The sequence below is a fragment of the Crocuta crocuta genome, unplaced genomic scaffold (genome assembly GCF_008692635.1).
Source record: "Crocuta crocuta isolate KB4526 unplaced genomic scaffold, BGI_CrCroc_1.0 scaffold322, whole genome shotgun sequence".
Taxonomy (NCBI): Eukaryota; Metazoa; Chordata; class Mammalia; order Carnivora; family Hyaenidae; genus Crocuta; species Crocuta crocuta.
The window spans coordinates 1,018,683-1,035,009 of record NW_027532592.1 but is presented as its reverse complement, the minus strand read 5'-3'; the positions used below and the strand labels follow the sequence as shown (position 1 = coordinate 1,035,009).

Here is a 16,327-nt window from a genome sequence, read left to right as displayed (position 1 = left end):
GGGGACATCAAGAGCTTCTCAGATGAAGGAACAGTGAGAACCTGTCAGTGGTGGGCCTGTTCTAAAGGGGTGTCCTCTAACCAGAAAGGACACGATAAAAGGAGGACTCGCAGAACATCGGGAAGGAAGGAAGAACACGGTGCACAAAGATACGGATAAATAAAATAGGTTTCCCCTCTCGAGTTTTCTAGATCATGTTTGACAGTTGAAGCAAAAATTATAAGCCTGTGTGATGTGGTTCTGAATGCATTTAGTAGAAATTTTTAGAACAGTTGTATTCCAAATAAGGGAAAGTAAAAGACATAAAGGGGGTAAGGCTTCTAAGCCTTCATTTGAATGGACAAAACGGAGACACCAGTACAGTGTGATGTTATGTATATGTAATGTGAGACCTGGGGCGGCCACTAAAAAGGCTCTACAAAGAGATACACGCTAAATCTCTGTAGAATGGAATTCTAAAATAAACGTTTAATCCATAGGAAATGCAAGAATAAGAAAATAAAGGAACCCCAGAATAAACAGAAAACATAAATAAAATGGCAGACTTAATTAACCCTGATATAGAATACTACATTGATTATGTAAGTGGTCTATGTAGGAAACGTAAAGTGTCTAAGTGCACCAGTTAAATGACAGAAATTAACAGAATGATTTTGTTAATCACCCACTATATGTTGTCTGTATAACGATATAGGGAAGCTGAAAGTAAAGGAGGGAAAAGAAACATATGAGCAGAAGTAGTTACATTAATATCAGATAAGGTAGATTTCAGAGCAAAGAAAATTTTACTAGACACAGAGCAAAACATTACATAATGGCAGAAAGTTCAATTTACCAAGAAGACATAGCAATCCTAAATATGTATGCATCAAAAAACTCAGTTGCAAAATGTGGGAAACAAAAACTGATATAACCGAAAGGAGAAACAGACAATAGGCTTGTGGATACCAGTACAGCTGGGGATATCCACACCCCTGTATCAATAACCGGCCAAACACCTAGACGGAAAATCAGCAAGAATCTAGCATTTCACCGTACCATCAACCAATAGGATCTAACTGACATTTATAAGACACTCGACCCAATAATAGCAAAATACATGTTCTTTTCAAGTGTCTACAGACTGTACACCAACACAGACCACATGCAGGGCCATAAACAAGTCTCAAGGATAAAAGGATTCAAGTCATACAAAGTAAACTCTCTGACCATATAGAATTAAATTGTAAATCAATAACAGTATTTGGAACAAAGCCAAATCCACACCACCTACTTCTGTCTGGGACTTGGTTTGCCCCTAGAATTATCCCAATATCTTCATTATTTAACTGAGGAAACTGAGGCTCAGAGAGGCGACATGACTTCTTCAGGGTTTCTCAGGTGCTCAATAAATACGCACTGGATTGATGAGCTAAACGTAACAACATAGCGCAGCTCTTTTACTACCAGTGGAAAACACAGCCCTGAGCTCACCACACCTGTAACCCCTCCAGAGGCTCCCTTGGGCAGCTGGACCTTCCCTCCCCAGACACCTGGCACTTTCCATCTCCCTTGATCACAGACGGCCCTGTTCTGATTCTGTCTCCTGGCTGTGTCAAGTCCAGCTCATTAGAGCTGCGCAGACGACATTTAGTGACTGAGTGGATAGATGTTTTCAGTAAGGAAATTTTCCCTCCCAGGAGGACAGGTCCTTCCAGTGGACCCTTACGCTGAGTTATTCGAGGTGTAGACCAGAGCAGGGTCAGCAGGGTACGGAGTTCGGGTGCGTCACCTAAGGCTGCGGAGTCTTCTGCTGCCCATTGTACAGAGCTCGGAGCTCCAGATGTGTTGCAGGTCTGGCTTCTTACGTTTCCTACTTTGGATGCTTCAGACTATACTCCCCTCCCCCACCCCCCTCTGCTTTCAACCCCAAAACGGGCAGAATAAGAAAACTTGCATTTTCTCCTCTTGTGATGTGATCCTAGAGCTCCTTATCATGCACACATTTCTTTTCCCTCTGATTTTTTTAAGTTTATCTTGAGAGAGGGAGAGGGAGGGAGGGACAGAGAGGAAGGGAGAGAGAATCCCAAAGCAGGATGTGGGGCTCAAATCCATGAACCATGAGATCATGCCCTGAGCCAAAATCAAGAGCCGGACGCTTAACCAACTGAGCCACCCATGCGCCCCTCCCTCTGATTTTAAATCCATATTTAAATCATGCTTGGGGAAGTCATTTATTGGATTCCCTCAGGCTCATGGTAGAGAGTAAATGAGATCCTTGATAAGCTTAATATATTTGTATTAAAAATTAATAAGAAAGCTATTGTTTGCAACTTTAAATCATAATTTGAGTTCACCTATTTAACATAAGACCACAATTTTAAAATTACTCAGGGAAAAAAAAAAAGATATGAGATTGAAATCAGTCCTGGGGCCCGGCCTTTATTCCTGAATGACCCACGCATGTCTTGTGGCAGTCAGTCAGTGCTGCCATTTCTCGTGTGACATTTAGAGTCGGTACATGGGGCGACGACCCCCCTTTGGGGCTTCAAATGAGTCCTCTGTGGAAGATGATGTGGAGGCTCTTTTTAAATGCTACAATTATAAAAATAAAATTTAATGGAAAGAGATAAGCTTTTCCCAGCGCAAGCGGCTCCAATTTTATATTCCCTTAATCTGTTTTATATACCGCTGCAGGAAATTAAAATTGTCCTTTCCGTCTGATGTGCGCATGCGGGGCAGGTGGGAGAGTCTGAGGGGACACACAGAGCAACAGGAAACAGTTGCTCTGGTCTGTCAGGGATTTACCGTAACTTCGTTTTGGAGGGAAAAGCCCTCCTCGCCGTCCCACTGGGCTGAAGGGCTGTGGCCCCCGAGGAGATGTGGGCCCACGGCCACAGAGTGCTCCCGTCCTACGTCACCGGGGCCCGTTCCCCAGCCCACGGGTCAGCCCGCTGACGCCCAAGACGAGGGCCAGGTAGGTAGGCCATCGCCAGGCCTGCGCTCCTCCTCACGGCCTGTCCACCCGGGGAACGGTCATCCACACAGATGCACAACACGGGCTCGGACGCACTCTGCACATCACGGATCCTACTTCTTCCTCTCCCGCCTGCTCTCTCCCACCCCAGCCGTCCCTCATGAAATTATAATGTCCACTTGGCCCTTGTACTTCTTGGTTTCATCTTCTGGACAAATGATGCATATCATTTTTCAGTGTCTTCCCGTCGGCCCAGAGCCCCAGCTAAGCCCATTCGCGCTCTGCGTCCAGCCACCCCTGTGCATAAACTCTTCTTCGTGTCTCGAGCCTTGTACGTAATGCCCGGAGGTTGCCCCTGCCCCACGTTCGCCTCCCTTGCCCCGGTCGCCACCAAGAGCACCATGACTGGGGAGCTCCCCCTGGATGTCTCAGAAGCCACGTCCGGGTCCAGGGACCCTCTGGTCCCTCCCCTTGGCCGTGGAGACCGGCTTCGGGTGCAGGCCGCATGGTGCCGTCGTGGAGGGAGCTCTGACTCGAGTCCTGAGAGTCGGCGCTCACCCCGCGCCCACGCGTCAGGCGGTAACATGGGGACTCTAGGCCAGCTGGTCGTGGTGGCCTTCTGGTAAGGAAGCAGGCGCGGAGGCCTGGCAGCGAGGCCGGGGGGAGGCCAGCTGCCCCTTCCTGCCCGCGGCTCCCGATGCCCGACGGCCACAAGCCTCCCACTGGCGCTTCGGCGCCTGTCCTAGCAGGGCCGTCCCTTTAATGAGCAGGAAGGCGCCAGACCGGCCACAACTAACCTTAGCTCGAGGTGCAGACCTCAGTTTTAAGGCTGGAAGGGGGAGGGGTGCCTGAGTGGCTCAGTCGGTTAAGTTTCTGACTTCGGCTCAGGTCATGATCTCATAGTTTGTGGGTTCGAGCCCCACGTCGGGCTCTGTGCTGACAACTCAGAGCCTGAAGCCGGCTTCGGATCTGTGTCTCTCTCCCCCTCCCCTGCTCACGCTGTCTCTCTCTCGCTCTCAGAAATTAAAAAACAGGGGCACCTGGGTGGCTCAGTTGGTTAAGCTCCGACTTCAGCTCAGGTAATGATCTCACAGTTCGTGGGTTCAAGCCCCGCGTTGGGCTCTGTGCTGACAGCCAGCTCAGAGCCTGGAGCCTGTTTCAGATTCTGTGTCTCCCCCTCTCTCTGACCCTCCCCTGTTCATGCTGTCTGTCTCTCTCTCAGAAATAAAAAATATTTAAAAAAAAATGAAATTAAAAAACAAAACAAAACATAAAGCTGGAAGGGGGAAAGGAGTGAACACGATGGCGGGAGGAGAGGCAGGCAGACGTGAAGGCGTGCACAGCAACCTCACCCTGTCAGAGGGCTATGGAGAGGACATTTGTCACTTAGTCTCGGAGTCAAAAGCACAGGACATCTCAGGGGGAGGCACCTGGGGAAACACGACCAGGAAGGCGAGAGGAGCCGGGCGGGGCGCCCTCCTGGGCCACAAGGCCAGGGCCCCGCCAGCGGAGGCCCCGGGACGGAGGCGAGCCCTCCGCCGGAGCCTGCCCGGTTTCTGGACCGCGCGTCAGGGGGCAGGGCGGAGGGGCGTCTCCCTGCGTGGGGAGAGGCGTCCCCCCGGGCTTCGGGCCCCTGCATCTTCCTCTGTTGAGCAGAAGGCAGAGAACGTCCCAGAGCTTTCGAGTGAGAGGCGCTCCCCTCAAAGACTTGACGCATCTCGGGTCTCTCACTGCAGCCCTGCTTTCAGGCCGCTCTGCCTCGGACCTAAGGGGTCTAGATGGACAGGGGACCCAGAGCTGAGCCCGCAGGGGGATGAAATGGGACACCTTCGTTCCCAGAATGGTTTCAAACATTTGTTTTTGATCTGTCTGGAGGGATCTCAGCTTGGCTGCGGGCAGGGTGGGGGCTGCTTCCACCTCCTCCCCTCCCCCGCCCCCAGGCCAGGCCCACTCAGGTTAATCAGAACCTTCTGGGTTTCCCAGCTGGGATGTCACCGGGTGACGGGCCTGTCGGTCTGCAGGGTGGCGTCTGGACTCCGTGAGGAGCACTGCTGTCTTCCAGGCTGGATCCCGAGCCCCAGCTGGCGGGTCTTCCCCTTCCGGTCTCTTTCCTCTCCCCCAGCAGCTCAACGCAGACCCCTCTGCCTGCCTCTTTTCCTTTATCGCAGCATGCGGGGGACGCAGGACGAGGAGCCAGGAGCACATGCTGGAAGCATCCCCGGGCCTGGCCGCTTAGCTTCCCCGGGCTCTCCGTCTCCTCCCCCAGAGAAGGAAGGGATCTGAGCATGCGACCCCGTAGTTTTCCAGCGTTTACGTCTCTCACTGCAGAGGTCCCAGGAGTCCCTAGGAATTTATCTTAAGCCAATATTCAGCAAAGGCAAAAGTTGGAATATCTATGTCATACCAGTTTTTGTCAAAAACTGAAAGTGATCTAAATTTCCAAGAGTAGCTTAGTGAACGATGGTCTGTAAACATGATAGAATTAATTGTACACAGCCATTAACATGGTAATTATGCTGGCTATAAATTACCACGGAATAATAAATCGCTGCTGGTGTTTGTTGAGTGCGTACTGTACCAGTCATTCTCGACCCCAAGGGCACATTAGGATCCCCCGAAGCCCAGCCTCACCCCCCAGGGCAGGGTTTGGTTAGACCTGTGGGGGGGCGGATCTGGGCGTTAGTGTCTCTTGGGAGGTCCCCTGGTTGGTAACACTTCACAGCCAAGGCCGATGGCCCTGTGAAGACACATCCACTGTTCAGCACGAGGCACCCGTGCCCCTCCCTTCCTGCTGGCCCCCTCCTGGGCAGCACACGATGACATTCCCTGCACAAGTATCATTCTCTGTAACAAACCATCCCAAAGGTTAGCAGAGTAAAACCACCAACACAGATTCCGTGGGTCAGGAATTCAAGCAGATGACAGCAGGGACGGCTTGCCTCATTTCTACAATGTCTGGGGTTCGGCAAGGAAGACGGAAAGCTGTCTGTCTCCTGGCCAGCGGCTGGAGTCACCTGGATGCTTTATACCCGACTGGGGCTCGAACTCACCACCCTGAGACCAAGAGTTGCATGCTCTTCCAACTGAGCCCGCCAGGCACCCCCGGACACTTCCAGATGTTTCTGGCATCTAGGCTAGGATGGCTCGAAAGATGGGCTCGGCGAGCACAGTCAACCAGAGGACATGCACATGGCCTCTGCGTGGGCTTCCTCACAACCTGGCAACTCCTGTCTCCAGGAGCGAACATACCAGAGCACGAGGCAGGGGCTGCATGGCCTTTGTAACCCAGCCTTGGAAGCCGATGTGTTCCTTATCCTGTTCTTACTGACGTGGCCACAAGCCCACCCAGATTTCAGAAATCTTACAGAGGCAGAACGGGACATGGGGAGTGGAAGAAGCGACTGTCCAAACGCTGACACTGTAATAGGATGTGAAAAGAATATAAAAATACAGGTACATCATAAGCACAGCACACAGATGAGAGCTGAGTGCAGCAGCAGCAATGAAACTTGATTTTAAGGTGATGGCAGCATGCATCTCATCCTTAACACTACTTCATCATTTTTACTGGTTATCCTTGAGCCCAAGCACCCATGGCTCCTGCATTAACAACCCCTGAAGGTCGCTGTTGGACACCACGCCTGGCACAACTCGGTGAGAGTGTGCTGTCCACAAACACCACAGTAACCTGCCCCTACTGTGTGGCTTGGGGACTCACAGCACTGCTCACCCTGCAGATCATGGGTTCTCCACGCTGCTAAGCATCATGGGAAAGAGATGAGCGGGGAGGGGCCCACTTCCTTTCAGGTCAAGATGCTGCTGGCTGGACCCGGGAGACCCCTGGACCCTGAGGCCTCCACCCGGCCTGTCCCCAGGGTGTCACTAAAGGCTCTGGGTCTCACCGTAAGAGAGAATTCAAGGACAGACCAGACACACAGGTTGAGAGGAGCAAGTAGGAAAGTCTATTAAAGGGAGTGCATGTTCTCAAGATGTGAGCGCAGGCGAGCTCAGGGGAGAGCTGCGTGTGCCGGGCTTCAGGTCTCTGTCCCGAATTGATGGTTGTTAACTAGAGGGTGGGCTACTTCTTACTGGAGGAGGGGATCTCTTGGGAGCAGGGTCTCGTGCCTTTTCTCCCTTACGCAGTTTGAGGTTCTGGCATTCTCCGTCTTGGGCCTGCCTGGCTTGATCCAGTTGCTTGTGGCTTTGTTCTGGAGTGGTGCCCGGGCAGGTCTCTAACCGCCCCCTCGAAGAGCTGGCCATGACCCCCCCCCCTTTGTGGGCCTCCAGGCATCCTGCTAACCCTACCTAACTGCCTGCTCTAACATAATCCATCTTCTTTCTTTCTCCAACAGGCGTTTGATATTATGAGAGTGACGCACGGCAGAGAGCACAGCCTGATCGAAGACCTCATCCTGCTCTTAGAAGAATGTGATGCCCACATAAGGGCATCCTAAGGGGCACAGGCAGAGGCAGGGACGGCTCACACCCACATCGGACGCCTCGTGGAGGTCACCCACGCCGCCCTGTTGTGCCGGCCTCCCCGCCGCAAACGCTAGGCTGTGTGTGTGTGTGTGTGTGTGTGTGTGTGTGTGTGTGTGTGTGTGTGTAGGTAAACAGGCAGACACACCACATGCAAACCACAAGAATCATTAGTTGTAGAGAAGCACAATAATAAATACAAAAAGGTTGGCTGAAACTGCCATTGGTCATTCTTTGCTTCGCTTACTCGTTGGCGACGATAATGTTCAATAGCTCAACACGAAAGCTAGAACGTTCTAGTAAAAGCATGGCAGAGTAAGTCGAACTTCCTCCTTCGATATCTGGGGGATAGTTGGTCAATGTTTTTACAAGCAAAAACTTGATGTCCATTTTGTCAAGAAAGCAGAATTTCAGGTGTTTTCTTTACTGTTTGTAGTAAATGATATGTGTGTCCGTTATTATTCCCCACTACACCTCTAATACAGAAAGTTCTGTCCCGAGTCCTAGAAAGAAGTCATTTTAGGTGTTATTAGAGAAGCACAGGAAGTCTTCATGGAAAATAAATGTTTTCTTCAAATGTCTTGCAGCTCTGTGTATAACTCTTCTGTGCATTTTGTAACCCTTTGTATAGGTCTTTTTTTTTTCACTTGGAATTTTTTTCTGCGATCCCTCCATCTGNCCCGCGTCTCGGGGCTCCCTCAGCCTGCACACAGCTCAAATCAGGCTTGATCGTGCCGCCTCCTCTCACTTCCCAATCCCATGCTTGCTTTTCCGCCTTTCTGCATCAGGCAAATTCAGGAAAAGGTGATCTGTTTCAAGGCTCCGTGGCCCTGTGAGCAGTTCGGTCCCTCCGGGTCAGATGGGGCTCAGGCAGGAGTTGCAGCTCTTGGTTCCGGCAGCGGTGGGGTTCCCAGGGAGGCTCCCCCCATCCGCGCCGTATTCCACAAGCCGGGAAAGGAGCGGCTTCTGGGCAATGGGGTCACGGCCCCGCATGCAGGGAGAGACAGGGCCTCCGGCCACGTGGCCACGCCAGGGCCAGGCGCTGCCAGAGTGACACGGGGACACCGATCAGGCTGGAAGGGACCGACCTTACTCTGCAGCAGGGAAGCCGGAGTCCACTGGCCCAGTGCCTGGCAATTGCTCTGATCGTGGAAATGCACTCAGGGTCGGGCTTGCAGGGCACTGGGCACCTTGCTGTCAGCGGGCCTCTGCTCCAGCCGCAGTCAAGTATCACGGGTATGTCCGGGGCACGTGGCACCTCTAATAACCACCGCCGCGTGACATAGTAGGTATTCTGAAGCCCATTTTATACGTAAGAAAACTGAGGCCCAGCGTCAGCGCTCTGGAATCCCTCCTGATTTACTGAGTCCCCTTGAGAGAGTGGCTTCATCTCAGTCTTTATGAACAACCAACTCTACCCAATTCAACAAATACATATTGAATGGTTAGTGTATTTTTAGGAAAAGGCAATACAAAGACTGAGTAAGTTAGTACTCAGAACGCATACTGTTTGGTGTATTTGTATCAGTGGCTCAAAATAACACTTATTCATGATTCTATACATTAGCACTGGGGCTGACAGTCCTGGTCTGGCCCAGGCGTGGCTGACCTTGGCTGGGTACACCACCGTCTGCAGTTGCCCGTGGGTCAGCTGGGGAAACGAGGTTGACTGGGGTGGCCAGGCTTGTGCACCGGGCCGCGGGACTCCAGGAACATAAGGAGGCAAGCCCCAGGGTGCGAGCACTTCTCGTATCTACTTGTGTCGCATTTACCAATATCCCATGGGCCAAGCCATTCCCAAGGCCAGCCCAGAGTCTGGGGAGAGGGGGAGAGCCTCCTCCCTCAGTCATCCCGCTGCATGGCATGGAAATGTGGAGAGGAAGGCACCGTGACCATCTATGCATCCACGTTACAGAACTCTGAGTGAATCTGATGACATTCATAGACCTTCTTTCTAGAAACCCATACACATATGAACAATTTGCTTTTAGGATCAGGGACTCTTAAGCTCTCCGTGGCCCATCAGTGGACTCCCTGGAGTCCTTCGCCTAATGAGAAATAGATACGCTACCTTTCGAAAGCACTGATGGGAATTACGTTGGCTTGTCATTTTAAATTCATTAGGGAAAGGAAAAAGCCATAACAGAAGGTCGGGGTAGGAACTCACACACCAAGTGAGCAGAATTCACTGAGAGAACTCTGTGTTTGCCAATTTTCTGAGTGAAATTTATCAGTCAGTGATGATCCTGGACAAAGAGATTTGCCCTCACGTCTCCTCGAAAAAGCATGACAAGCATTTAAATCCCTCTCAGTTCACTTCCCGTCGCCTGAGAGAAGGGCCCTTAAGAGGCAGGGGCCCCTCTGGCATCAATTTTCATAGATCGCAAACATGTAAGCAGTGGTAGACATCTAGCGAACATCTTTACAGCAAACTAATTTTGGAGAAGGGGGAAGGGGACAGAGAACATAATTTAAAAGCCGTGTCACCGGCGGCTGACGATTTATTGCTGCCCCAGCCTCCAGGACTGCTATTTCATTAATCCATAGGTTGGAGCGGCAGGCTTTTTTCACATCAATAACTTGACGCCATTAGCTGTTCCTCTGGGACGGGAACACATTTAAACTGAAAATGAACACATCGGGCATAATTTATGGCCGTGCCATGTGAATGCCAAGGGTGCGGGGAGGAAGGCTGCCTGGAAGGCCCGCCCACCCTGGGAGCAGAGGTCAGGCTTCCTCTGGCCACGCAAGAACGCTGGGCTGCAGAGAGGATGGCCACGGCGTGGCGAGGCCAGCCAGCCACCGACCACAGAGGTCCCTCCGTCAAGCTTCAGGGCGCGGATGAAAGAGAGAGTCCTGTGGGGGGGCCTCCTGAGTTATGGCTCAAGAATTCTCTTCTGGCCCAATCAGGAAATGACGTCACACTCAGAGTAGCCCACAAAGTGGAATTCCTGAGTCAAGGGTAAGCGCTTGACGTCCAACATCGTCGGGTTTACCTTGAGAGGGTTTGTAACGGTGCCTGCCTCCCCTCAGTCCTGCCAACACGGTGGGCTTTTTCAGCTTTTGAAATTTTTGCTAAGCTCGTGGGTGAGAAATGGTATCCCAATGTGCTTTTAATTTTCTTAGTGGCGAAGTTGTGTCTTCAAATATTTAAAAGCCTTTTGTCTAACTTTTTGTGAATGCTATTTGCCTGTCTTTTGTCTGATTTTCTATCAAGTTGTTGTTTTTTCTTTTTTGTCTTTTTTCCCCTCATCTTTAATTGTTTCTATATTTGAAGATACTCTCTTTATCTGTATTTAATCTCTCTGTTTGTCACTTGTTCTTTGACTTTTCTTTAATATTTTGCTCTGAGTTCCTTTGGCTAGCATTTTCCAAACAGCATTTCATAGGAAATCTACTCCAGGATAAACCGGGCTCTCATTGTAAAGTTAAGCACCGCGAATCCTCCTCAAATGGTTCTTGATTCTTAGCTGTTCCTGAGTTGAGTTGATATCCTAAAAAAATCATTCTTCTTTAAAAGATCATTCTACAATCTTCCTGTTTTCAGCCAGCACCTTGCCTGGTCAGGTTCTTCACCTGGTAGAACTTATCATTCCTGAACTGTCCTGCCTTATTGGGTTGCCTCAATCTTCCATTACACTGATCTGCTTGTTAGAGAATCCCCGGGTTCAGACGTGCTCCACCCCACTGTATAGCAGTAATTAGAGATTGGGATTTGGCCAATACAGCCAGAACAGTAGTCTGCCTCTTTTGTCTGTTGATTCAGAGGCATGATGAGTCCAAATGGCCACAAAGCAGTCTCTCCGTGATTATGGAGCCATTGTTGTATTCCCTGGAGGATTCATTTCTCCCTTGGAAATGAAGGCATATAATCTAGCAGATCTAAGTCACAGGGCTAGGAAGCAAAAATTCCACAAATGCATTATTAACTGTAAGCATGAGAGAAAATGATTTACAGCCCTTTTTAAGAATAAGTGCCAACTTCACATATTTATTTTTAATAGAGGGGCACCTGGGTGGCTCAATCAGTTGGGCGCCAACTTCAGCTCAGGTCATGATCTCACAGTTTATGGGTTCAAGCCCCGCATCGGGCTCTGTGCTGACCGCTCAGAACCTGGAGCTGCTTCAGATTCTGTGTCTCCCTCTCTCTCTCCCCCTCCCCTGGCTCATGCTCGCTCTCTCTCTCTCTCTCTCTCTCTCTCTCCCCTTCAAAAATAAACAGTAAAAGGGGCGCCTGGGTGGCTTAGTCGGTTAAGCGTCCGACTTTCGCTTAGGTCATCATCTCACGGTTCGTGGGTTCGAGCCCCGCGTCGGGCTCTGTGCTGACTGCCAGCTCAGAGCCTGGAGCCTGTTTCAGTCTATGACTCCCTCTCTCTCTGACCCTCCCCTGCTTACGCTGTCTCTCTCTCTCTCTCTCTCCTAGAAATAAAAAAAATAAAAAAAAAAAACAGTAGAAAAGTTTTAGGACCTGCTGGATGACTGACTTCTCTAATTTTCTTTTTTAAGTATATTTATTATATTTTTATTGAAGTACAGTTGACATGCAATGCTACATCAGACGTGTACAACCTAGTGATTTAACAACTCTACACATCTGCTATGCTCACAAGTGTAGCTACCATTTGTCACCACATGCTATAACAATACCACTGACTATATTACTTATCCCATACCCTTCATCTCTGTGACTTATTAATTACATAACTGGAAGCCTGTACCTCCCACTCCCCTTTACCATTTTGCTCATCTCCCTACCTACTCCCCTCTGGAAACCACCCATTTATTATCTATATTTATGGGCATTTCTGTGTTTTTTTGTTTGTTTTGTTTTTTAGGTTCCATATGTCAACAAAATCATATGGTGGTATTTGGGTTTTTTGATCTGAATTATTTCACTTAGGATAACCCTCTAGGTCCATCTATGTTGTTGGCAAATGAAAACATCTCATTCTTTTTCATGGCTAAGTAATATTCCATGTGTGTGTGCATGCACACCACATCCTCTTTATCCATTCATCAATCAATACTTAGGTTGCTTCCGTATCTTGGCTATTGTGAATAGTGCTGCAATAAACATAGGGGAGCATGTATCTTTTGAATTATTTTGTTCATTTTGGGGGGCTAATTACCCAGTAGTAAAATTGCTGGATTATATGGTATTTCTACTTTTAAGATTTTTAGGAAATCCTATAGTTTTCCACAGGGTTTGCACCAATTTACTATCCCATCAATAGTGCATCAGGGTTCCCTCTTACCCACGTCCTTACCTATGTTTGTTCTTGTTTTTTGTTTTGTTTTAATAACGGCCATTCTGACAGGTTTGAGCTGACCCTCCACTGTGGCTTTGATTTGCATTTTCCCAATGATGAGACATATTGAGTGTCTTTTCATGGATCTGTCAGCCATCTGGATGTATTCTTTGGGGAAAATGTTGGTCTAGGTCCTCTGCCTATTTTTGACTGGATTATTTGTAGGTGTTGAGTTGTGTAAATTCTTTATATAGTTCAGATGTTAACTCCTTACCAGATATATCATTTGCAAACATCTCCTATTCCTTAGGCTCTCTTTTTGTTTTGTTAATGGTGTCCTTTGCTGTATAAAACCTTTTAATTTTGGTGTAGTCCCAATAGAAACTTTTATTTTTGCTTTTCTTTCCTTTGCATGCAGAGGTCTATTTTAAAAAAAAAAATCTTGCTAAGGTGGATGTTAAAGAGATTAATGTTTTGTTCTAAGAGTTTCATAGTTTCAGCTCTCGCATTTAGGTCTTTAATGCATTTTGAGCTTATTTTTATGTGTGGTGTTAAAAGATGATCTAGTTTTATTCTTTGCATGTAGCTATCTAGTTTTCCTAGAACCGTTTATTGAAGAGACTGTCTTTTCCCCATTGTATAGTTTTTTCTTCTTTGTTGTATATTGATTGTCCATATAAACATCATTTCTGGACTCTATGTTCTGTCCTATTGATCTATGTGTCTCTGCTTGTGCCAGTACCATACTGTTTTGATTATTACAGATTCACAATATAACTTGAAATCTGGCATTATGATACCTCCAGCTTTGTTCCTCTTTCTCAAGATTGCTTTGACTATTTGGGGTCTTTTGTTGTTCCCTACAAATTTTAGGATTATTTGTTCTAGTTCTATGAAAAACACTGTTGGTATTTCAAAAGGGATTTCACGGAATGTGTATATTGCTTTGGGTAGTATGGACATTAGAGCAATATTAATTCTAATCCATTAACATTGTATGTCTTTCTATTTGTGTTGTCTTCAGTTGCTTTCATTAGTGTTTTATAGTTTTCAGAGTATAGATCTTTCACCTCCTTGGTTAAGTTTATTCCTAGATATTATTTTGGGTACGATTATAAATGGAATTTTTTAATGTCTCTTCCTGCTACTTCTTTATTAACATATAGAAACACAGCCAATTTCTGTATATTGATTTTATATCCTGTAACTTTACTGAATTCATTTATTACTTCTAATAGTTTTTTTGGTGGAGTCTTTAGGGTTTTCTATGTATAGCGTCATCGTTTGCAAATATTGACAGTTTTACTTCTTTCTTACCATTTTGGATGCTTTTTTTTTCTTTTTCTTGTCTGATTGTTATGGCTACGACTTCCAATACTATGTTGAATAAAAGTGGGAAGAGTGGACATCCTTGTCTTGTTCCTAACCTTAGAGGAAAAGCTCTCAGTTTTTCACCATTGACTATAATGTTAGCTGTGTGTTTATCATATATGGTCTTTTTTTATGTTGAGGTTATTCCCCTTAAACCCACTTTGTTGAGAGGTTTTCTTTTTTTAGTCATAAACAGTTATTAAATTTTTTCAATGGCTTTTCCTGCATCTATTGAGATGATCATATGGTTTTTATCTTTCAACTTGTTAATGTGGTACATCACACTGTTTTGTGCATATTGAACCTTTCTTGCATCCCCAGAAGAAATCCTGCTTGATGGTGGTAAATGAATAGAATGAATGAAAAGAAAAGAGTAAGTATTAACTCTCCTTTAAATGTTTGCTAGAATTAATCTGTGAATCTATCGTATCCTAGACTTTTTTGTTGGGAGGTTTTTTATTACTGATTCAGTTTCATTACTAGTAATCACTCTTTTCAGATTTTCTATTTCTTCCTGATTTAGTTTTGAAAGATTATATATTTATAGGAATTTATCCACTTCTTCTAGGTTGTCCAGTTTGTTGGCATATAACTTTTCATCCTAGTCTCTTATAATCTGTTGTATTTATGTGGTGTCATTTGTTACAGATTCTCCTCTTTCATTTCGGATATTATTCATATGGGTGCTCTCTTGATGAGTCTGGCTAAAAGTTTATCAACCTTATTTATCTTTTCAAAGAACCAACTCTTGGTTTCATTGATCTTTTCTATAGTATTTTTCGTTCTCATTTATGTCTCCTCTAATCTTTATTATTTCCTTTCTTCTACTGACTGCAGCCTTTCTTTGTTCTTCTTTATAGAGTTACTTTACATGCAAGATTAGATTGTTGATTTCAGATTTTTTTTTTTGTTTTTTGATGTAGACATGTATTTTTTTAAAATATAGTTTATTGTCAAGTTGGTTTCCGTTTAACACCCAAAAATATTAAATGCTTCACGAATTTGTGTGTCATCCTTGCACAGGGGCCATGCTAATTTTCTCTGTATCATTCTAATTTTAGTACATGTGCTGCTGAAGCAAGCACTGTAGACATGTATTCTTTTTTTTTTTTTTTAATGTTTTACTTATTTCTAGGAGAGAGAGAGAGAGACAGCGTGAGCAGGGGAGGGTCAGAGAGAGAGGGAGTCACAGACTCTGAAACAGGCTCCAGGCTCTGAGCTGGCAGTCAGCACAGAGCCCGACGCGGGGCTCGAACCCACGAACCGCGAGATCATGACCTAAGCAAAAGTCGGACGCTTAACCGACTAAGCCACCCAGGCACCCCTGTAGACATGTATTCTTATAAATTTTCCTCTTCAAATTTTTGCTGGTTCTCAAAGATTTGGAACCATGGTATTTTCATTTTCATTTATCTCTAGGTATTTTTTAAATTCCTTGATTTCTTTGTTGAACCATTGATTGTTTAGTAGCACGTTGTTTACCCTCCACATTATTATGCTTTTCTCATTTTTTTTGTGTGTGACTTATTTCTAGTTTCATACCAGTGATCAGAAAAGAGCCTTGATATGATTTAAATCTTTTTAAATTTATTGAAACTTCTTTTGTGTCCTAACATGTAATCTATCATTGAAACTGTTCCATGTGCACTTGAAAAAAAAAAGTGTATTCTGCTGTTTGAGGATGAAATGTTCTGTATATTATCTGTTAAATTCATCTGGTCTAATATGTCATTTAAAGACACTGTTTCCTTACTGATTTTCTGCTCAGATGATCTGTTCATTGATGTAAATGGGTGTTAAAGTTCTCTACTATTATTGTATGACTGTCAGTTTCTTTCTCTGTGTCTGTTGATACTTGCTTTATGCATTTAGGTGCTCCAGTATTGGGTGCCATGATATTTATAATTGTTACATCTTGTTGGGTTGATAACTTTATCATTAGTTAATGCCCTTTTCTGTCTCTTGTTACAGATTTATTTTAAGGTCTATTTTGTCTGATATAAGTATGCTTGGCTTTTGTTTTCAGTTCCATTTCATAGAATACCTTTTTCCATCCCAATTCCTTTCATTGTATGTATTTTTAGGTCCAAAGTGAGTCCCTTATAGGCAACATATAGATAGATGTTTTCCATCCATTCCATCACCCTATGCCTTTTGATTAGAGCATTCAGTCAATTTGCATTTAAAGTAATTATTGATATACCTGGTTTTTCTTCAGATTGTATAAATCTTTTGTCCCTTAATTATTGATAGGTATATATGTACTTATTGC

General features: G+C 46.1%; 1 protein-coding gene and 1 non-coding gene across 2 annotated transcripts in view; one reads left to right on the top strand and one right to left on the bottom strand.

The window, feature by feature from the left end:
• Positions 1–8,016, top strand: part of SMYD3 (SET and MYND domain containing 3) — a 696,975-nt gene extending 688,959 nt beyond the window's left edge. The window contains exon 13 of the mRNA XM_077779902.1: positions 7,309–8,016. Within this exon, the coding sequence (XP_077636028.1) occupies positions 7,309–7,410 (102 nt within the window). The 3' untranslated portion in view covers positions 7,411–8,016. The remainder of the gene's footprint in view (positions 1–7,308) is intronic.
• A 7,017-nt stretch (positions 8,017–15,033) lies between these two features.
• On the bottom strand, positions 15,034–15,140 carry LOC144244581 (U6 spliceosomal RNA). Its single transcript, XR_013338984.1, has one exon. It is a non-coding gene; the product is annotated as a U6 spliceosomal RNA (small nuclear RNA).
• Positions 15,141–16,327: the final 1,187 nt, after the last annotated feature.